Raw genomic sequence first — 22,632 nt, 5'->3', positions numbered from 1 at the left:
GTTTCAGTGAGTGGTCCTGGGATGGGCAGTACAAGAACTAGGAAGGTAAGGGAGTGATTTACATATTTCAGGTGAGGGAGGATCACCATTGTGCCTGGGTTGGGACGTGGCAGGCGTGGTGGGGCAGGGGGCAGTGGGAGACACAAAGCTGGAGCTGTAGGCATGGTGAAGTGGAAACCAAATTGTAATGTTGGAAGCCATTTTTTTGTAAACCTTATTTTATGTTTTGGAATGATTCTTACTGGATGGGTCATGACAGGTGGTGCTGCAGTCCCGAGACTACAACGCACTCTCCATGTCTGTGATGGCATTCGTGGCAATGATCTACCCACTGGAGTATATGTTTCCTGTCATCCCGCTGCTTCCCACCTGCATGGCATCAGCAGAGCAGGTGAGTCTCAAGGCGTCTTCTGGCTTTGTCACTTCTGTCTTCCTGAAGGAAGAGACGCAATGCCCAAAAAAGTTGCAAGTCAGTGCTGGTTCTCAATCCTTTATCATCACTTACTTGTCTGCAAAATCTGACTGATTTGAACTGATCTGGTGGCAAAACTTATGCTATTTGTAGTTTTTATTTATCACAATAAATGTTAATGACTATAGGCTACTGGCTACCCTGCTGCAGGTGTTACATAATACAGTAGTTCCTTCTTATCCGTGGAGGATACATTCCAAGACCCCCCAGCGGATGCCTCAAACCACAGATAGTTTTTATCTATACATACATAGCAATGATACAGTTTAGTTAAGGCACTGCAAGAGGTTAACAACTTCTCTTTGGGCATATGTTTGGGGTTTTTTGGAGACAGAGTCTCCCTCTGTCACCCAGACTAGAGTGCAGTGGCCTAATCTCGGCTCACTGCAACCTCCACTGCCTGGGTTCAAGTGATTCTTCTGCCTCAGCCTCCTGAGTAGCTGGGATTACAGGCACCGCCACCATGCTTGGCTAATTTTTAGTAGAGGTGGGGTTTCACCATGTTGGCCAGGCTGGTCTTGAACTCTTGACCTTAGTTAATCAACTTCCTGTCTCAGCTTCCCAAAGTGCTGGGATTACAGGGGTGAGTCACTGCGTCCGGCCTCTGTGGGCATATATTTGGCTTCTCTTTGGTGTATCCCAATTGCTAGCATCAGTACCCTTGTGCTTTGGGGCCATTTGTTAAGTAAAATAAAGGTTACTTTAACACAAACTCTGACAACCGAGATGGCTACAGGCGGGTTGCATATACAGCATGGATATGCTGGATACAGGGATGATTCACATCCCGTTGGGACAGAGCCGGACAGCATGAGATTTCATCATGCTTCTCAAAACTATTGTCTTCGACTTCAGATATGATCAAGCTGCAGTTTTTAATTTATGAATTGTTTATTTCTAAAAATTTCCATTTAATATTTTCAGAGTGCAGAGTATCTCAGGTAACTGGAATAACAAAGTGAAATTGTGGATAAGGAAGACTACTGTATACAAAACAATGCACCATATTACCTTTCAAAGAATCTGAAAAATTCGGAATTTTCAAATACATCTGGCCTCAAGGGTTTTGGAAGAGGGATTGTATCTGTATATCCTTATCTGGAAGAATCCTGACTTGATAAGTGTTCGTGATAGGTTTTGTTTTTGTTTCTCACCTTCTTTATCGTTTTCACAGCTGCTGTTGGCTCCAACCCCGTACATCATTGGGGTTCCTGCCAGCTTTTTCCTCTACAAACTGGACTTCAAAATGCCTGATGACGTATGGCTAGTGGATCTGGACAGCAACAGGGTGAGGTTCCTTGCTGAGGCACTGCAGAATCTAGAGCAGGATTGCGTTCTAGACTGATCCTGGGATATCTGTTTTTCTTGATTCCTTTTAGGAAGGTCCTAGGTTGTTAGATAGTTTCTTTTGTGAGACTTATTCAAATAGTTTTTTTTAAACAGTTTTTTTTTTAAAATGCTCCTTTTACCTTTTTGGCCAAATAAGCTCTTGGTTAGGTCTCAGAGAATTACAGGTTTTATTTTTTCCAGAATTAAGTGCCCCCCACCCTGTATTCTCCAAGAGCAGTCGGGCAGTTGTGATCTAAGGACCATTACATGTGGTATAGATCATCTCTTAATGGTTTCCCTGGGGTATAGTTTCCAGTAAGAAACTGTCTTTCAGTGCAGAATTAATGAATTATATGAACATTCTACAGTGTGAGTACATTCAAACTTGGGTGGGAAGCCGTTATGTGTGTTCATTGTAAAACTTAAAAAAAAAAAAGTGTAAATAAAATAAGTGAAAAGAAAAACCATAATTCTGTTATCTAGAGATAATAACCAATAGTATTTAAGTATATTTCTTTTTAGATGGGTGTGTATATCATATATGTGTGTGTACATATATCTTATTGTGCAGTTATATAATGGGTGTTCATTTATATAATAATATTGTATATACATCTTATTTACTCTTATATAAGTGAAATTCCTGAGCAATAAATTCTAAGGTCACATCTTTTATCATTTCTCCGGTGCAGGTGATTGCCCCCACCAATGCGGAAGTGCTGCCTATCCTGCCAGAACCAGAATCATTAGAGCTGAAAAAGCATTTAAAGCAGGTAGGTGAAGAATGAAGGAAAGAAAGGGGATTGCTATCGGAAGACAACTATTCTCAGAGCCAGCTTCCTGTCAAACATCAAGTGGCATAGATATTCTTCTCCCTGGATGGGCTTAAGAAAAGGTTTATCCCATGCTGGATGGAAGAGTGAATCTCAGAGTGTTTCTGATTCCAATTCATTGTATGCCTTACCGTCTTCTAATGCTTATGATGCTGTATAAAGTAGCCCACCACTTTCTGTTTCTTGTATGTGTGTGCCGCTCTCTGTGGCCTCAGAACATTTTCTCCATCTCGTTAGGTGGGTGTTAGTGTGGACTGTCTGGCTACTCTTATATCATCTTCTAGAATTGATCCTGAGGTTCCTTTCTTCAAAAATTCCTTTCTTTGGCTGGGTGTGGTGGCTCACGCCTGTCTGTAATCCCAGCACTTTGGGAGGCCAGGGCGGGTGGATCACAAGGTCAGGAGTTTGAGACCAGCCTGGCCAATATGGCAAAACCCCGTCTCTACTAAAAATACAAAAATTAGCCAGCTGTGGTGGCAGGTACCTGTAGTCCCAGCTACTCGGGAGGCTGAGGCAGGAGAATTACTTGAACCTGGGAGGTGGAGGTTGCAGCAAGCTGAGATCACAACACTGCACGCTAGCCCGGGCAACTGAGCGAGACTCTGTCTAAAAAACAAAACAAAAAAATTCTTTTCTTTGAGCAATGTCTCACATCCATTTTTTATTGATTGATTTTCTTCTTCCTCTGCATGCTGAACACAGTACCTGAAGGTAACACGTGACAAAGCTTCATTCCCTTCCCCTGCCTACTGTGTTGTGTAGGACCTCCAGTAGATACTACTGTGTTTATTTTTAGAAATCCCTGCTCAATTAAAGGGCCAGTAGAAACCTTTTTCTGTGTTGTCTGAAGTACTCAGTAGTGCCTCTAAATGCTGTGTTTGGGTTTAAATGCATTATTTTGTATCATTCCTCTCACCTCAGTTGCTTTATCACTGCTGCTATAACATGATACCTTGTTACTACAGAGTCTGGTAGGAATTGTAAGTTCAGAAAGTTCTCTAGCTGCCTTTACTTGCTGTGTTTTCAGTCTTGATCATAGCTTTAGTATGACTAATGGGATGGAAAAGTTAATATATGGAATTATATTTATTTATTTTGAGATGGAGTCCTGCTTTGTCACCAGGCTGGGGTGCAGTGGCATGATCTCAGATCACTGCAACCTCTACCTCCCGGGTTCAAAAGAATCTCTTGCCTTAGCTTCCCAAGTAGCTGGGATTACAGGCACACAGCACCATGCCCAGCTAATTTGTTAGTATTTTTAGCGGAGATGGGGTTTCACCATGTTAGCCAGTCTGTTATCGAACTCCTGACTTCAGGTGATCTGCTCATGTCGGCCTCGCAAAGTACTGGGGTTACAAATGTGAGCCACTGCACCCGGCTAGAATTGTATTTTAAATGTGTGTAGGAGCTAAGATCCTTGGACTCATCGATCCTGTGTTCTCACCCCTGCTATTAAAAGTGTGGTTTGTGGACCGGCAAAATTAGTATCACCTGGGCTTGTTAAACTGCAGGATCACCCCAGGCAAATTGAATGGGGATCTGCATTTTAACAACCTCCCCGGGTGATTCCTCACCTCAGTCACATTTGAGATGCACTGCTGCTTTACCCTGCCCCATGGAGTCTTTGAGGGGCTAATTTAGCTTGGAAGCCCTGAGCATGTAAGGCTCTGCTTTCTGTGTCCTTCAGAGCAGCTGTTTTCAAAATCCATTCTACGTGTTTTCACATAGATTCCAATTTTGAAAAACATTTAATGACTAATAATTTTTTGGGGGAGGGTGGAGTGTTGCTCTGTCGCCCAGGCAGGGGTGCAGTGGTGTGATCTCAGCGCCGCCTCCCGGGTTCAAGCGCTTCTCCTGCCTCAGCCTCCTGAGTACCTGGGATTACAGGCACGTGCCACCATGCCTGGCTAATTTTTGTATTTTTTTTTTAGTAGAGACGGGGTTTCACCATGTTGGTTAGGCTGGTCTCGAACTCCTGACCTCATGATCCGTCCACCTTGGCCTCCCAAAATGCTGGGATTACAGGTGCGGGCCGCTGCGCCCGGCCAATGACTAATAATTTTGAAAACTACTGTCCTGAACTTCAGATATGATCAGGTTGCCTTCAGCTAGGTTGTCTTAAGATGGAGAGCTACATAGTTCAGACTGTTTTCTTTTTTTTGAGATGGAGTTTCACTCTTGTTGCTCAGGCTGGAGTGCAGTGGTGCCATCTCGGCTCACTGCAACCTCCGCCTCCCAGGTTCACGCGATTGTCCTGTCTCAGCCTCCCTAGTAACTGGGATTAAAGGTGCATGCCACCATGCTCGGCTAATTTTTGTATTCTTAGTAGAGACGGAGGTTCATCATATTGGTCAGGCTGGTCGCGAACTCCTGACCTCAGGTGATCCACCCGTCTTGGCCTCCCAAAGTGCTGGGATTACAGGCATGAGCCACGGTGCCCAGCCAGTTCAGACTGTTTTCTAAAGGCTGAAATATTTGGACTTTTATTTCAGGGATGAAAGGTCTGAAGCAGGTTAACCATGATTTGCAAATTAGCACTGTTCTTTGTTGTAGAACTTTTTGACCAGAGAATAGGAGGTAGAAGACTTCAGGGAGGCTCTTTCCTTGGAGTTGAGATTGGCTAGCTCCCCAGAAATGTGCCTTGTATAAGGAATTTTCTTGTTCTACAGGCCTTGGCCAGCATGAGTCTCAATACCCAGCCCATCCTCAATCTGGAGAAATTTCATGAGGGCCAGGAGATCCCCCTTCTCTTGGGAAGGCCGTCTAATGACCTGCAGTCCACACCTTCCACTGAATTCAACCCACTCATCTACGGCAATGATGTGGATTCTGTGGATGTTGCAACCAGGTAAGACCAAGCTGACTGTATAATCATGAGTTCTTAAATTGATCTCTTTGCTCTCTCAGTTACCTTGGGGCAGACTGTTTCCTGAACCAGGGTTGTTGTTTTGTTTTTGGGAGATGGAGTCTCGCTCTTGTTGGAGTGCAGTGGCACAGTCCCAGCCCACTACAGCTTCCATCTCCTGAGTTCAAGCGATTCTCCTGCTTCAGCCTCCTGAGTGGCTGGGATTACACATGCCCACCACCACGTCCGGCTGATTTTTATAATTTTAGTAGAGATGGCATTTCACCATGTTGGCCAGGCTGGTCTTGAACTCCTGACTTCAGGTATCAACCCGCCTCGGCCTCCCAAAGTGCTGGGATTACAGGCATGAGCCACCACACCTAGCCCAGGGTTTCTGTATATATAAAATATGTACCATAGTTGGTTGTTATTTTCTACCATAGTAAAAGCAAAGTGAAGAAATAGTAAACGATGTGCTCAGGATGATGAGGGGGCTGATAATTCTTTAAGCTACCTCTCCCCTTGATGCTGGAAGCCTGTTAAATGATGGCTTTGGAAGGTGTTCTAAGCCTTTGAATTGTGGGTATCCTTATCCTACAGGACATGGGCCTCGAATTTTGTCATCATCCCCTTCTTCCCCAGGGTCGCCATGGTACGGTTTTTCAACTCTGCCAATGTGCTGCAGGGGTTTCAGATGCACACACGTACCCTGCGCCTCTTCCCTCGGCCTGTGGTGGCTTTTCAAGCTGGCTCCTTTCTAGCCTCACGTCCCCGGCAGACTCCTTTTGCCGAGAAATTGGCCAGGACTCAGGCTGTGGAGTACTTTGGGGAATGGATCCTTAACCCCACCAACTATGCCTTCCAGCGAATTCACAACAGTGAGTCCACCTGCCCCCCGCTCTGCTTTACTCTGCCTGCTGCGTCTGTCCTCCTGATGCACTTTGCTTTTTCCTTAGCTAAACTTTGACTTTCCCCTTCTATCCTTGCTCTGCCTTAGACTTTTTCCTGCCTTTCTTTCAGGTATTGCTTGCCTTTTCTTCCTTGCTGCTGACTCTATTCTTTTCCCTTATGGGGTAGGTATGTTTGATCCAGCCCTGATTGGTGACAAGCCAAAGTGGTATGCTCATCAGCTGCAGCCCATCCACTATCGCGTCTATGACAGCAATTCCCAGCTGGCTGAGGCCCTGAGTGTACCACCAGAGCGGGAATCTGACTCCGAACCTACTGATGATAGGTGAGCATCCTCAGAGCAGCAGACAGGTTTTTAAGGTGAAGAGGCTCTCACTAGCCTTTCTTTAGCACAGAGGAGGTAAACTCTCATAGGCTTCCCATATCAGTTTTTTTGTGTGTATGTGACAGTCTTGCCACTCTTTTGCCCAGGCTGGAGTGCAGTGGTGTGATCTTAGCTCACTGTAACCTCTGCCTCCCAGGTTCAAGTGATTCTCCTGCCTCCACCTCCTGAGTAATTGAGACTACAGGTGCCGCCACCTCACCTGGCTAATTTTTGTGTGCATATGTATATATTTTGAGATGGAGTCTCACTCTGTCGCCCAAGCTGGAGTGCAATGGCACGATCTCAGCTCACTGCAACCTCCGCCTCCTGGGTTCAAGTGATTCTCCTGCCTCAGCCTCATGAGTAGCTGGGATTATAGGCACATGCCACCACGCCCAGCTAATTTACTGTATTTTTAGTAGGGACAGGGTTTCACCATGTTGGCCAGACTGGTCTCAAACTCCTGACCTCTAGTGATCTGCCTGCCTTGGTCTCCAAAAGTGCTGGGATTATGGGCATGAACCACTGTGCTCAGCTACTTTTTTTTTTTTTTTTTTTGAGACAGATTCTTGCTCTCTTGCCCAGGCTGGAGTGCAGTGGTTCAGTCTCAGCTCACTGCAGCCTCCGCCTCCTGGGTTCAAGCAATTCTCCTGCCTCAACCTCCTGCGTAGCTGGGACTAAAGGTGTGTGCCACCACACTCAGCTGATTTTTTGTATTTTTAGTAGAGACGGGTTTTACTGTGTTAGCCAGGATGGTTTCAATCTCCTGACCTCGTGATATGCCCCCGTTGGCCTCCCAAAGTGCTGGGATTACAGGTGTGAGCCACTGCTCCCAGCTGTGCCTGGCTACTTTTTGTATTTTTAGTAGAGATGGGGTTTTACCATGTTGGCCAGGCTGGTCTCAAACTCCAGACCTCAGGTGATCCTCCCACCTTAGCCTCCCAGTCCTGGGATTACAGGTATGAGCTACTGTGCCCAGCCCCCATATCAGTCTTTATGCTTTGGTTGACTGTTTTTCTTGGTTTCTTATTTGATTTGTTCCCTGGCCTTGAGTTTGGAGTGCTCCCCCTTGTTAGTTTTCCTGGTGCTGATGACAGGTCTTCTCCCTGTCCCTTTCTGTTTTGTTTTTTGTGTGCCTCCCTCCTGCAGCGGCAGTGGTAGTATGGATTATGACGATTCAAGCTCTTCTTACTCCTCCCTTGGTGACTTTGTCAGTGAAATGATGAAATGTGACATTAATGGTGATACTCCCAGTAAGTGTGCTTGGGGAGATTGGCCAGCCCTGGGCAGGGGTTGGGGTCCACGGATGGGGTGGCCTATACCTGCCCCCCTTGGGTTTTGGCAGATGTGGACCCTCTGACGCATGCAGCACTGGGGGATGCCAGCGAGGTGGAGATTGACGAGTTGCAGAACCAGAAGGAAGCAGAAGAGCCTGGCCCAGACAGTGAGAACTCTCAGGAAAACCCCCCACTGCGCTCCAGCTCCAGTACCACCGCCAGCAGCAGCCCCAGCACCGTTATTCATGGAGCCAACTCTGTAAGTGAGGAGCGATGGGTGAGAACCACTCCCTGGGATGTGGGCCTCGTCTATTAGGAAAGCCAGGCTGTAGCAATTAATTAGCTTCTTCTCACACAATTTTCTCATCTTCCTTTTCATGGGCTCTAGAGCTTACAGCCTAAGAGACCTAGTTTTGACCCCAAAAGGAGGTCATCAGGCTTTTTTCACGGTACGCCTATGATCCCCCTTATATAGTTTGTGGGGACAGATAACGGGGTGACTCAGATCTTTTCCCACACATTCCTTGGGCTGGGAATCCAACAGGCCTGGCGCAGCCCTGCCAAACTGGGATTACAGGAAGGTACCATTGGGCAGCAGGTAACCACTTTTAATTTCATGTGGCCTTTAGGAACCTGCTGACTCTACGGAGATGGATGATAAGGCAGCAGTAGGCGTCTCCAAGCCCCTCCCTTCCGTGCCTCCCAGCATTGGCAAGTCGAACGTGGACAGACGTCAGACAGAAATTGGAGAGGGGTCAGTGCGCCGGCGAATCTATGACAATCCATACTTCGAGCCCCAATATGGCTTTCCCCCTGAGGAAGATGAGGATGAGCAGGGGGAAAGTTACACTCCCCGATTCAGCCAACATGTCAATGGCAATCGGTGAGAGCCTGGGGATCCCTTCTAGATGGGTGACTGAAGGACCTCACCTCAGTGGACCCTGGGCGAGGGTTAATCAGAAAGTCTGAGAAGTCTGAATGCTGTCCTGGTCCTGCCATCCCCACAGGGTGGTGTTTTGATCCAGGGATTTAGGAATTACGGGAAGGGAGCAGCGACTACAGTGTAGCGTAAGGCCCATACTCCCAAGGTCAGGTTCCCATGCGTGGGGCTCATAGGTGCCACTGTGCATTCAAGGGCTCAAAAGCTGCTGCGGCCCAACAGCTTGAGACTGGCAAGTGACTCCGATGCAGAGTCAGACTCTCGGGCAAGCTCTCCCAACTCCACCGTCTCCAACACCAGCACCGAGGGCTTCGGGGGCATCATGTCTTTTGCCAGTAAGTGCCTTCAGCTCTCGCTTTCATTCCTGTGTTCCATTTTCTCTATAGCAGAGCCTTACTATGGCAAATGTTGCCTAGAACTTCAGATGTAGGGCTGGGTTAGCATTAACAAGCCCTAATCCAGTCATCTGGGTGATACCGAATAAGGTGTTTTGAAGTGAGGTCAGGAAAGGACAGGTACCGATTAGTCATTATCATTATGCCTGGACATTTCAGCCTGTTTCAGGTAAGATAGCTGGATGGGCAACTGGAAAATAGGCAGTAAATTCAAAATCACACACTTGTACTTTTTTTTGTGGAAATATTCTGGTCAAATTTGATTTGGTTCTGTACCTAGCATCTTCTTTGCCTCATGAGGGACTCTTCCATGAATGTGCTTTGAAATCAATATGAGATTGATATTTGTGTGTAGAGAGTATTTCCAGCAGTGTGGAGTGGTATCAGTTAAAGATTGAGAAGACTGACCATGGACTAGGGGGAGCCAGTATAGAGGATCCCTGTGATTATGAGTTTCTTCAGCAGCCAAGGAGGGACAGTGCCAGCTTCAGACTGGAAGCCTGTTAACTACCAGCTTTCTTGCTGTGCAGCAGTAGATGAGAGACTTGCATATTATGTGGGGTGGACAGAGAAAGCTGTTACTGAGTTTTGGCTGATCCTGGCAATGGCTCCATTGTTTGCCTAGAGTTAGACTTGATCCTTTCTCAGACAGATCAGAGGTGATCTGATCCACCAAACCGGGATTGTGCTTGAGAAGGAGGGAGGTGCCGATGCTGATAGTCATTAGTCTAATGCTTTGATTACTTACTCTGCCAAGTCATTGCTCTCGCACCCTCCCCTTGATAGGCAGCCTCTATCGGAACCACAGTACCAGCTTCAGTCTTTCAAACCTCACACTGCCCACCAAAGGTGCCCGAGAGAAGGCCACGCCCTTCCCCAGTCTGAAAGGTAACTACAGCCTTCCTTTTGCCAAGCCAGGTTTCTCCAGGAGATATTTTGGGCCTGTGGGTTCATGTCAGGAGCCCTGCGTCTGGTGAATCCTTTGACCTGGCTGTCATCCCTCATGTTGCCCCTCATGGCTTTCCCTGCACATCCTGGGCTCCGATGGTTGTCAGATGGAAACCGTCTTCGTAGCTGGAGAGGTCCCTGTTATGTCATGTAGGTCAGTGGCAACTGTGGGATTACTGCTGCTTCTCAGGAGGACCCTGTCAGGTTACATGATTAACATGGGGTCATCAGCCACCCCCAGTTGTCTGCTGGGTTGCCACCGCATGAACTTAGGACAAACTCCATGCCAAGGAGCTAGCCCACCAGAGAATGGTTATGGAGAGCCTGGCATGTTCATAGAGCGCAGCCTCTCACCGTGACTTCATGTCAACCCAGGGCCTCTTGAGTGCACCAGGTAGTATTGGTTAGTTTCTAGGGACAGTTAAGACCTTATTTGAATTTGGTTTGTGATATCTGACAGTTTCAGGGGATTTTCTGATTTTGATTTTTTTTTTCTAAGAGTGTCACTCCATCACCCAGGCTGGAGTGCAGGGTCGTGGTCTCGGCTCACTGTAACTGCCATCATCCAGGCTCAGGCCATTCACATGCTTCAGCCTCCCATGTAGCTGAGATTACAGGCATGCGCCACCATGCCTGGCTAATTTTTGTATTTTTAGTTGAGACGGGGTTTGGCCACGTTTGGCCAGGCTGGTCTTGAACTCCTGACCTTGAGTGATCTGCCCACCTCGGCCTCCCAAAGTTCCAGGATTACAGGTGTGAACCACAGCACCCGGCTTGACATTGTTTTTTCTGGATGGTGTACCGAAATATTTAACTGTGGAAGAAAGTACAATGAGAAGCAACCCCATGTATTCTTTAACTGACCTCTCATTCCCAGTGGTAAAAAATGTCAGGTTTGCCGGGTGCGGTGGCTCAAGCCTGTAATCCCAGCACTTTGGGAGGCCAAGGTAGGTGGATCACAAGGCCAAATGATCGAGACCATCCTGGTCAACATGGTGAAACCCTGTTTCTACTAAAAATACAAAACATTAGCTGGGCATGGTGGCGCTTGCCTGTAATCCCAGCTACTCAGGAGGTTGAGGCAGGAGAAATGCCTGAACCCAGGAGGTGGAGGTTGCGGTGAGCTGAGATCAAGGTTGCGGTGAGCTGAGATCATGCCATTGCACTCCAGCCTGGGTAACAAGAGTGAAACCCTGTCTCAAAAAAAAAAAAAAAAAAAAGAGAGAGAGAGAAACAAACAAACAAAATGGCCAGGAGTCTTAGGCATGTTCTTTAGTGGGGATGGGAACATGAGACCGATAGCCAAAGGGACATCAGAGCTGGTAGTGTAAGGAGCAAACTAGCACTGCCAGGGAATCCACATGTGGCTGGGTAGGCTAGGGATGGAAAGGTGTCAGTGTCACTGGCCTTCATTTGGTACCTTTGAAGAGAAGATGATTGAAACTCTTTCATTGCATGCTGACGCTTTGTCGCATTTGCTGCACTTACCCTCTCACCCACCTCCCATCCTCATACCCCCGCCGCATTCCTCACAATAGCATCTGCAAGATGGTCTCTTCCCTGCGCATACCCTCAGGCCCCTGGTCCCGTGTGCTGGATGTTTTCTGAAAACCAGCGGTCCCTCTTTCATGCATGTGTGTGTTCAGTACCTGAAGGCTCCCTGTGTCATTTACCTGCCCCTGGCTTTGAGAGGCGACAGTCTTAAGAATGGTTTTTTCTTAGAGCCTTGGTTGTCTCCTGGTCACTTGGCTTCCATCTCTGAGGTGTCAGGAACCAAGGTTATGTGCATTCCTCAAGCTTTGGGAGAATGCTCAGATTATCTGGCTTACTGCTCCTCGGAGGGGTAGAGGGGTTGCGGTATTGTGGTGCACCTACTAATTGTGTATTTTGTGTCCCAGTATTTGGGCTAAATACTCTAATGGAGATTGTTACTGAAGCCGGCCCCGGGAGTGGTGAAGGTGGGTCTTGCCTGTGAGCTGTGCATGATCTTTTTTTTTTTTCTCTAGCATCTTCTGTGCCTGCCCAAGGGCCATCCTCCTCATGGAGCAAGCAGTGTCACATGAGTGACCTACTTGCCCCGTCCCCCGTGACGCCCATGCTTTCCCATGGGGCGTGCTGCTGGTGCATGTGGAGTGGCCTGAGTCTCCATCCCCACCTCCTCCACATTGCCATGGCTGGTTTCTACCTACGTGTGATGCCTTGGTACCACCCTCACCCAGCCCTTCTGAGGAGCGGGTGTGGAACATGGCTACTCAGGGATGTGCTAGCATGAGCTCCTGAGCTAAGCAGTGATGTGTCTCATTCTTGCCTCCCCACCACAGGAAACAGGAGGGCGTTAGTGGATCAGAAGTCGTCTGTCATTAAACACAGCCCAACAGTGAAAAGAGAACCTCCATCACCCCAGGGGCGATCCAGCAATTCTAGGTAATAAACGGCAGAGCTCTTTTAAAAGTTCTCAGGTAGAGGTGGGTAGTTCCTTTACAGACCCTTAGGGATGCTCAAGAGTGGGAGAGGAGCTCTCAGTGGGGTAGATGTAATCAATTTCTTGGCAGCACTTCTCATTCCTACTCGACCCCCATGCAACAGTGACAGCTGACGGTTGTCATTTGAGGTGGGTGAATCAGCAGTGGTGGGTGTTTGGGTAAATCAGATTCTCTGGAGAGGTGGGGAATGTGGTAGACTTGGACTTTCAGAGATGTGGCTTTGTGTTTTACCCCTGGAGGCAGACGTTTAGTTTGGGTGAAAGTGGGGGGGTGTGCTCTGCAAAGGAGCTAATGACCACAGAAGTGGTGTGTGGACCCTGTAGTGAGAACCAGCAGTTTCTGAAGGAGGTGGTGCACAGCGTGCTGGACGGCCAGGGAGTTGGCTGGCTCAACATGAAAAAGGTGCGCCGGCTGCTGGAGAGCGAGCAGTTGCGAGTCTTTGTCCTGAGCAAGCTGAACCGCACGGTGCAGTCAGAGGACGATGCCCGGCAGGACATCATCCCGGATGTGGTCAGTGTTGAGGGCAGGGAGTCGGAGTAACTGGGGAGAGGGATGTGAACACCAAAGGCAATTTGCCAATACCAGCCCCTGGGTTACTGTTGCAGGAGATCAGTCGAAAGGTGTACAAGGGAATGTTAGACCTCCTCAAGTGCACAGTCCTCAGCCTGGAGCAGTCCTATGCCCACGCGGGTCTGGGTGGCATGGCCAGCATCTTTGGGCTTCTGGAGATCGCCCAGACCCACTACTATAGTAAAGGTAGGGATCATACCTGCTGGGCACCACGCCATCCCCACCTCTCCCACTTGTCTCCCGAAGAGAAAATGTATTTGTCCCCAGGACAAGTTTCCCAGTGCCACGCTGCTTCCCATCAGGCTTTGGGATTTCATTTTCTAGTGCATGTTTATACGTAGTGGGTGTTTTTTGTTACGAAAACTGAGACGTCAGCTCATCTTTCCTTGAACTTCTTCCATTCCACATCCTCCTATACACTGGCTCCTCCCACCTCATATCCGTACCTTGATTCCTACTCACTACCTCTTTTGACCTCTTGATTTTTTTTTCCCCCAGAACCAGACAAGCGGAAGAGAAGTCCAACAGAAAGTGTAAATACCTCAGTTGGCAAGGATCCTGGCCTAGCTGGGCGGGGGGACCCAAAGGCCATGGCACAGCTGAGAGTTCCCCAGCTGGGACCTCGGGCACCCAGTGCCACAGGAAAGGGTCCTAAGGAACTGGACACCAGAAGTTTAAAGGAAGAAAATTTTATAGCATCTATTGGTATGTATCCATGTGTTTGGCACAGTGAAGGGGTCCTGGCTGCTTAAATATCCCTCTCTCCTCAGTTCATCCAGAATCCCGCCTTCCTCTTTCCCCATGCTTTGCTTCCTAGAGAGGGAAGGGCCTCTGTCCATTTCTAGTTGTACTTCTCTAGTTCTTCTGCTTCACCCACAGCCACTCCCTGCCCCGTATCTTAGAAGAATGGAAGTTTTGTTTAGAAGGCCCAGTGAGGCTTACTGCAGGGCGTCTGAGCTGTACTCCTGGCTGCGCTTTTTATTTACATCTGCATTTCTTCACATAGTGGGGAGAATTCCTGGAAGTGCTCAGGAAGTTTACAGATGCGTCTTTGGGCTATACAATCATAACATTGGTGTCCCTGAAGCCAGTGTCCTCCTATTCCAGCTGTTATACTGCCTTGGAATGTGCTCCTCTGGGGCAAGTCTGGCAACCCCATTTTCCTGGGTTCTGGATCTTTGAGGTATCGGTTTTCGAGTCAGTTCTTCTTGAAACCCTCCCTCACTGGACTTAATTAAAACCTTGTGTACATTCGGTGTTTCTCCAGTGCCTTAGTGGGCTTTCTGGGCATCACCTCTGTTTGACTCACTCCCCGCTTGACCTTGAGTCTTCGAGGTTGGATCTTTCCTTCTTTTTCTGGTTTTAAGTCCCTGGGCACTCTGCTTCCAGCTGATGTCTCTTTTTCGTGGCCATTAGCAGTTGCCTTATGCTCCCATAAATAGCGACGTGGAACCAGATTCCTTTTTAGGGGAGCTACACTTCCCTAGCCAGCAGGATATTATTCTAGTGGCAGTCAACTCCTGGATTTCTCCTGCCTCATGTAATATTTTAGAAAAAGTACGGACCTGCCAGTCTGGAAGTCTGGAGTTTCAGTCCCATATCTGCCTCCGACTAGGAATGCAACTTTGGGCAAATAACTTCCCTTCTCAGGATCTCTGTCTCTTCATCTGGGAAAAGAGGAGATCATACTAAGTACACTCGGAAGTTCCTTCCAGGAAAAGAATTGCTGTGGTTGCCATTCTGTCTGCTTTCCCCTATGAAGATGCTGGTCTTGACCATTTTATGTTCTCTGTTACTTCAACTAGAGGCATTTCTCCAGATCACTGGTTGCAGGGCAGGCACTGGCTCTGGGGGCGAGCTGGTTTCTTGAGGAGCAATGAGGAGGGATGCTAAGTGCCTCCATGAATTGGGCTCTGTCCAGTCCAGTGAATCCAACAGATTGGTGTTTGTGCTTCTGAAACTCTGGCTGCTTGAGGTGTTCGTCTGTCTCATCCGGAATCTGTAAAAATTACCCTTCCCCAGCTCATTTGGCAGAGAGAGCATGGTATGATGGGCGTTTAAATGGATCCTATGTTACATGATCTTGATGAAGTGCTCCAGCCTCTTTAGGGCCAGTTTCCTCATGCAAAAACGAAGGAGCTTGTCGAGGGCCCTTCCAGGTCTAACGTTCTGTAGGGTTTTTACTGCCACATTGGGGTTGGAATTAGAAATTTGGAATCTGTAGTTCATGAGTTTGGGTGGAGGGTTAGCTCTCTTGATTCCTGCCCCTTCTCCCTGTGAAGATGTCTTTGTATCTCTTGGTTGGTAATGCGGTACCTGTGACTGAATCGACTTGGGTGGGTGGGTTTCCATTTCGTCTGTCTGACCAGCCTCTGACTCTCTGTCTTTCTCTCCTGCTTGCATTGCATCTGGGGTAGAATTGTGGAACAAGCACCAGGAAGTGAAAAAGCAAAAAGCTTTGGAAAAACAGAGTAAGGAACAAATGCCCCTTCCTGTTCCCAAGTCTTCCATACCTGCCAACTCCCCAGGCCCAGTTGGGGCAGGCTCCCTTTGTCAGCCCCACCCCAAATTTGCTCTTAGTGGGTGTTTGGAATGGCAGCAGGTAGGTAGCATGTGACTCCTAGGTGTGTGGCATGGAGGCCGCTTCTTTCCCCCTCCCTCGTGGCAATCAGGCTATAACCAGGTGTCTGCTGCATACAACTCCCCAGAACTTGGTTCTCTGTTGCTTCAGAGTTGGTGGGGAGGACATTTACTTACTTTAGTGGCCCCCATTGGCTGATATCTCTCTCACCTGTTAGAAGGCCTGTGGGCACAGTTGGCAGAGATGGTTGCTGTCCCTCCATGTTGAGTCTGTAGCTGCCCAACTCTCTGGTGGCTTGCCTAGGCACGCTTTCTTGCTTTCTGTCATTCTGTCCTTCTGCCATACCATTGCGGGTGGGTGGGGGAAAAGAGGGGTGGTTTTTATCTCAAATGTAGAAGTTGTAGGATGGGGATAGGCAATGCCTACCAAAACAGCTGGTTTTTCTTATCTCATCAGACCCAGCCTTTTCTGGTTCCTTTAGACACATTTGTTTGGGAAGCATTAAGTGACCTGGGGAACATCCAGTGATCTCAGGTACCAGTGAAGCTCAGACTCTGAGTGCTGTAGAATGTGGTTTAGACATTTGTTTGTGTAGCTTTTCTTCTTCTTCTTTTTTTTTTTTTTTTTTTTTTTTGAGACAGAGTTTTGCCCCTGTTGCCCAGGCTGGAGTGCACTGGCGTGATATTGGCTTACTGCAACCTCTGCCTCCAGGGCTCAAGCAATTCTCCTGCCTCAGCCTCTCGAGTAGCTGGGATTACAGGCATGCACCACCATGCCCAGCTACTTTTTGTATTTTTTGGTAGAGACAGGGTTTCATCATGTTGGCCAGGCTGGTCTCAAACTCCTGACCTCAGGTGATCCACCTGCCTTGGCCTTCCAAAGTGCTGGGATTATAGGCATGAGCTACCGCACCCGGCCTTGTGAAACTTCTCTGCTTTAAGATGATTTGCTCAGAATTTTCTCAAGTTGAGAAGATGGCTGCAGAACTCATTGAGACCAGTTCTAATTTGTCCTACTTGGTTCTTAAGGCATCTAGGGACCTCTTTTTCCAGTGGGTCTTGAGTGGGGCGTAGTCTTTGGAAAGGTGACTGGAGTGGGCTGACCAAGTCTGGGACTAGCCCGTGCTGCTGTCCCACCCTCTTTACCAGCCTGCCCCTAGCCTTTGTGTACTGAGTAACAGAAGTCTTCCCCTACTCAGGGCCTGAAGTAATCAAACCTGTCTTTGACCTTGGTGAGACAGAGGAGAAAAAGTCCCAGATCAGCGCAGACAGCGGCGTGAGCCTGACGTCTGGTTCCCAGGTTTGTAAGAACCTTGTTGAAAATTGCAAGGATTAAATATGCTATCTCAGAATACTTCTTTAAATTAAAAAAGCGACCAGATAGCTGGGTGCCGTGGCTCATGCCTGTAATCCCAGCACTTTGGGAGGCCGAGGTGGGCGGATCACCTGAGGTTGGGAGTTTGAGACCCACCTGACCAACATGGTAAAACCCTGTCTCTACTAAAAATACAAAATTAGCCAGATGTCGTGGTGCATGCCTGTAATCCCAGCTACTCAGGAGGCTGAGGCAGGAGAAACACTTGAACCTGGGAGGTGGAGGTCACGGTGAGCCAAGATTGCACCATTGCACTCCAGCCTGGGCAACAAGAGTGAAACTCCATCTCAAAAATTAAAAAAAATAATGGCCCCAAGAGGAGGCTCACACCTGTAATCCCAGCACTTTGGGAGACTGAGGCAGATGGATCACTTGAGGTCAGGAGTAGGAGTTTGAGGCCAGCCTGGCCAACATGGTGAAACCCATCTCACCTGAAGATACAAAAATTAGCTGGGCGTGGTGACATGTGCCTGTAATCCCAGCTACTTGGGAGGCTGAGGCAGGAGAATTGCTTGAACCTGGGAGGCAGAGGTTGCAGTGAGCTGAGATCATGTCACTGCACTCCAGCCTGTGCCAGAGTGGGACTCCATCTCAAAAAGAAAGAAAACAAAACAAAAAAAAGAAACTACCTCAAAACAACATAAATATCTACTGATAAGTGGATTACTAAATAAATATAATAGATCCATGTAATGTAATGTTTTTTTTGTTTGTTTGTTTGTTTGTTTGTTTGTTTTGAGACGGAGTTTCGCTCTTGTTACCCAGGCTGGAGTGCAATGGCGCGATCTTGGCTCACCGCGCAACCTCCGCCTCCTGGGTTCAGGCAATTCTCCTGCCTCAGCCTCCTGAGTAGCTGGGATTACAGGCACGCACCACCATGCCCAGCTAATTTTTTGTATTTTTAGTAGAGACGGGGTTTCACCATGTTGACCAGGATGGTCTCGATCTCTTGACCTCGTGATCCACCCGCCTCGGCCTCCCAAAGTGCTGGGTTTACAGGCTTGAGCCACTGCGCCCGGCCTGTAATGTAATGTTAGTATCCATTAAAGACTGTGTTTTCAAAAATTTAGTGACATGGGAAAATGTTTAACAAAGCTACATATAGTGTGATTCCAATTTTATTTTTTAAATGTATTTCAAAAAACTGAAAGGAAATATACTAAGGGCTTAAGGTGGGTGGTAGATTTACAGCTTGTTCTTATTTCCTTATTCTTCATGTATTTTCTGCAGTGAGCATGTACTTCTTTAATGCATTGTTTTTTGTTTTGTTTTTCTGAGACACAGTCTCACTCTTTCGCTTGGACTGGAGAGCAGTGGTGTGATCTCAGCTCACTATAGCCTCAACCTCCTGGGCTCAAGTGATGCTCCCACCTCAGCCTCTTGAGTGGCTGGAACCACAGTTGCCCACCAACATGCCTGGCTAAATTTGTGTATTTTTTGTGGAGATGAGGTTTCACCATGTTGCCCAGGCCGGTCTCCAGTTCCTGGGCTCAAGTGATCCTCCCACAGTGCTAGGACTACAGGCATGAGCCACTGCACCCAGCCTATTCTTTTTTTATTATATAAGTTGTACATATTTTATATTCTAGAAAAAAGTTGCTCATCATTTCTCTAAGGATGATGACAGAGGGTGGGGATGGGGAGAAAGAAAAAGCTACAGTATTTCTGTGGGAGACTGAGAGGAGATTGGATACCTCCCCTAATGTCCCTGTGTCTTGTTTCAGAGGACCGATCAAGACTCTGTCATCAGCGTGAGTCCAGCTGTTATGATCCGCAGCTCAAGTCAGGATTCTGAAGTTAGCACCGTGGTAGGGGAACACCACACTGGCATCTTGGTGGGTGGGGTGTGGATTTCCTCTTTGGAAAAGGGGGCTGCTTTCTCTTTGGAGGCTGTTCTGAGTATCAGGTCAGCATGGTTCTCATGGTGGAGATGTTTACCATCATAGGTGTGTGTACACGAGATTTCACCCAGAGCTTCTCATCTTATAAAGAAGGTACTTCCAGAGGCTATCTGACACACCTTTGAAATTTAATACTTTTTTTATGGTGGCAGGGAGCTCTAACAGCTTGGCATTTCTGGGGCCCATCCCTGGGGAATACCTCTTACTATGTTTTTTCCTTTCCAGGTGAGTAATAGTTCTGGAGAGACCCTTGGAGCTGACAGTGACTTGAGCAGCAATGCAGGTGATGGACCAGGTGGCGAGGGCAGTGTTCACCTGGCAAGCTCTCGGGGCACTTTGTCTGATAGTGAAATTGAGACCAACTCTGCCACAAGCACCATCTTTGTAAGCTTTGTTTACTAACAAAAGAGAGCGTTTCTTTAATGGACATGGGAAGTGGGCTAGCAAAGAATGAAAGTTAACAGACAAGGAGGTAGAGGTTAAATAAGGAAGAGAAAATCCTCATATATTTGGCTTTAAGGCAAACATTTCTTAAGGCTTTTTTCGGAGTCATTTGACTGATAATCTGGGGCTTTTAGAACCCTCTCCTGAATCATTGATGAGTTAGGCTTCCTGCCAATCAGATAAGGGCTTTGAATCCTAGGTAGTATTAACCCCCAGGTTTAACACAGGCCGAGGGACAATTACAGCTCTCATTTAGTCTCAGACTGCATATTTCTATGAACTAGTCCAGTTTTATTTTGGTCGCTGTGCTATATAACACCTAAAAAAAGCATTTTATTTTAGTATATTACTAACAGTTATTTGAAGTTTTCATTCGTTAATAAACATCCATGAAGTGATATACTAAGTGCCAAATTTGGCATTAAAGAAACAGGGATGAAAAAGGCATGGTTTCTACTTAAGTTTGCAATTTACTATATTGCTTTGAGTAATTTTCTAATAGGTGAGGGGAACAATGCCTTAGGAAAAAAGAACTTCCCTAGATCACACAGTAAGCCCATGATCGGCTGGAAGGAGATAAACTCTTTTTAGTCCTTGCTTTAGATGTCCAGCTTTTTTTCCTCCCCCCCGAGACGTAGTCTGTCACTGTCATCCGGGCTGGAATGCAGTGGCATGATCTCGGCTCACTGCAACCTCCACCTCCCCGGTTTGGATGATTTTCTTGCCGCAGCTTCCCAAGTAGCTGGGGTTACAGGCATCTGCCACCATGCCCAGCGAACTTTCTCAATTTTTTTAGTAGAGACGGGATTTTACTAAGTTGTCCAGGATGGTTTCAAACTCCTGACCTCGTGATCTGCCTTCCTCTGCCTCCCAAAGTGCTGGGATTATGACTGCGCCCAGCCTGTTTTTTTGTTTGTTTTTTGTTTTTGACAAGATCTCGCTCTGTTGCCCAGCTGGAGTGTAGTGGTACAATCACTGCTCACTGCAGCCTTGACCTGTCAGGCTCAAGTGATCCTCCCACCTCAGCCGCCTGAGTAGCTGGGACTATAGGCATACACCACCATGCCTGGCTAATTTATTAGTTTTTTGTAGAGATAGTATTGTCCAGGCTGGTCGCAAACTCCTGGGTTTAAGTGAGCCTCCTGCCTTGGCCTTGGCCTCTCAAAGTGGCACGAGCCACTGTGCCCAGCCTCTGCTTTCTAATATATATGTGCCTCTATAGGCTCCGTTAAAACACTGATACACTTGCCACTTTGTTAGATGTTCTCTACAAGAGCTGCTAGGTCCTTATCTTTGGCCTATGGGGAGAAAGGAAGAGAAGATTTAAATGAAACCAACTATTTAACACTGGTAATCATTCCCATCCCCAGAGCCTTCTGTATGTGTGTTTTAATAGAGCCAATGACCTCCCAGAGTGAAGACTGGGAATAGGATTGGTAGGCTACTCAAGTTAATGGGCCTTAACTCTCTCTGAGTCTGAACAGACTGATTGGTTGATTGAGTGATTGATGGACTTTTCTTTTGTGCTGACAGTTTATTAGTGATTTTCAATAATGTTTTCTTTTCAAACTAGTTCAACCTTTACCCCAAAAACTAACCATGCATCATAAAACTTAAGTTGGCAACAGGTCTAGCCTGCTAACCTTTAGGTGCTTTTCAAGCCAATAAGGGTGAAATTTGTGATGGAAGGAGCCAGAGTGAAAGGAAAATTACTCCCCTTCACTTAGAAGAAAATCCTCCACCTTGAACATGTTCTGACTTTTCACTGGAAGACATCTCAGTGTTTGCTTGCACTATTCAGCCCCATAACTATGAAGATAGCAACCATCAGTTTCTTGTAAACAAGGAGCATGGAAGCAGCAGTGAGAACTGTCTACAGCAGTTTGGCTTCAAAGCTTTTGTAGAGGCCCATTATTTTAAAACTTCAGTTAGCCATTTGTATGTCTTCTTTTGAGAGCTATTCAGCTTATTTGCCCCTTTTTAAAAATAGATTATTTGTGTTTTTTTGCTGCTGAGTTTTTTCTTTCTTGTATTTTCTAGATATTAATCCTTTGTCAGATTAATAGCTTGCAGATATTTTCTCCCATTCTGCAGACTGTCTCTTCATTCAATTCATTGTGTCCTTGGTTGTGCAGAAGCTTTTTAGTTTAATATAATCCTGTTTGTCTGCTTTTGCTTTTGTTTTCTGTGCTTTTGAGGTCTCCATGAATTTTTTGCCCAGACCAATGTCCTGAAGCATTTCTGCTCTGTTTTCTTCTAGTAGTTTTATAGTTTTGGGTCTTACACTTAAGTATTTAATCCATTTTGGGTTGATTTTTGTATATGGTGAGAGCTAGGGGTCTAGTTCTATTTTTCCACATAACGTATATCAGGTTTTCCCAGCACCATTTATTGAAGAGACTGTCCCTACCCCCAGGAATATTCTTGGTACTTTTGTCAAAAAAACAATTGGCTATAAATATATGGATTTCCTTTTGGGTTCTCTATTCCGTTCTATTGGTCTGTGGGTCTGTTTTTTTATGCCAGTAGCATGCAGTTATGGTTATGATAGCTTTGTCTTATATTTTGAAGTCTAGTAGTGTGATACCTTTTTGCCCAGGATTATTTTGGCTCTCTGGGGTCTTTTGTAGTTCCATATGAATTTTAGGATTGTTTTTGTATTTCTGTGAAGAATACCATTGGTATTTTGGTAGGGATTGCATTGAATCTAGATCATTTTTGGTAATATGGGCATTTTCACAATATTCTTCCAATCCGTGAACATGGTATATCTTTCCATTTTTTCTCGAAACTCTCTTACATCAGTGTTTTCTATTTTTCCTCATAGAGATCTTTTACCTCCTTGGTTGAATTTATTCTTAGGTCATTAATTTGTGGCTATTGTAAATGAGATTGCCTTCTTGATTTCTTTTTCTGCTATTTTATTGTTGGTATATAGATACACTACTGATTTTTTTTTTTTTTTTT

At 46.7% G+C, this 22,632-nt stretch overlaps 1 protein-coding gene across 50 annotated transcripts in view; it reads left to right on the top strand.

Annotated features, from left to right (window-relative positions):
• Positions 1 to 22,632, top strand: part of MADD (MAP kinase activating death domain) — a 58,125-nt gene that overhangs the window by 6,439 nt on the left and 29,054 nt on the right. For 4 of the 50 annotated variants that reach the window (XM_037738834.1, XM_037738826.1, XM_037738817.1 and 1 more), the window contains exons 4-22: positions 260 to 391; positions 1,647 to 1,760; positions 2,494 to 2,574; positions 5,304 to 5,482; positions 6,122 to 6,357; positions 6,557 to 6,713; positions 7,902 to 8,005; positions 8,098 to 8,288; positions 8,659 to 8,783; positions 9,165 to 9,304; positions 10,151 to 10,252; positions 12,211 to 12,270; positions 12,634 to 12,736; positions 13,119 to 13,305; positions 13,401 to 13,551; positions 13,864 to 14,070; positions 17,145 to 17,245; positions 19,045 to 19,116; positions 19,447 to 19,605. In XM_037738834.1, the coding sequence (XP_037594762.1) occupies positions 260 to 391; positions 1,647 to 1,760; positions 2,494 to 2,574; positions 5,304 to 5,482; positions 6,122 to 6,357; positions 6,557 to 6,713; positions 7,902 to 8,005; positions 8,098 to 8,288; positions 8,659 to 8,783; positions 9,165 to 9,304; positions 10,151 to 10,252; positions 12,211 to 12,270; positions 12,634 to 12,736; positions 13,119 to 13,305; positions 13,401 to 13,551; positions 13,864 to 14,070; positions 17,145 to 17,245; positions 19,045 to 19,116; positions 19,447 to 19,605 (2,601 nt within the window). Of the gene's footprint in view, positions 1 to 259; positions 392 to 1,646; positions 1,761 to 2,493; positions 2,575 to 3,336; positions 3,346 to 5,303; positions 5,483 to 6,121; positions 6,358 to 6,556; positions 6,714 to 7,901; positions 8,006 to 8,097; positions 8,289 to 8,658; positions 8,913 to 9,164; positions 9,305 to 10,150; positions 10,253 to 12,210; positions 12,271 to 12,633; positions 12,737 to 13,118; positions 13,306 to 13,400; positions 13,552 to 13,863; positions 14,071 to 15,782; positions 15,837 to 17,144; positions 17,246 to 19,044; positions 19,129 to 19,446; positions 19,606 to 22,632 lie in introns of all 50 variants that reach the window. The other 46 variants (XM_037738814.1, XM_037738830.1, XM_037738808.1 and 43 more) reach the window with 24 other exon arrangements.

Source organism: Cebus imitator, unplaced genomic scaffold (assembly GCF_001604975.1).
Source record: "Cebus imitator isolate Cc_AM_T3 unplaced genomic scaffold, Cebus_imitator-1.0 Scaffold58, whole genome shotgun sequence".
In the NCBI taxonomy this organism is placed as follows: Eukaryota; Metazoa; Chordata; class Mammalia; order Primates; family Cebidae; genus Cebus; species Cebus imitator.
This window is presented reverse-complemented; position numbering and strand designations above follow the sequence as displayed.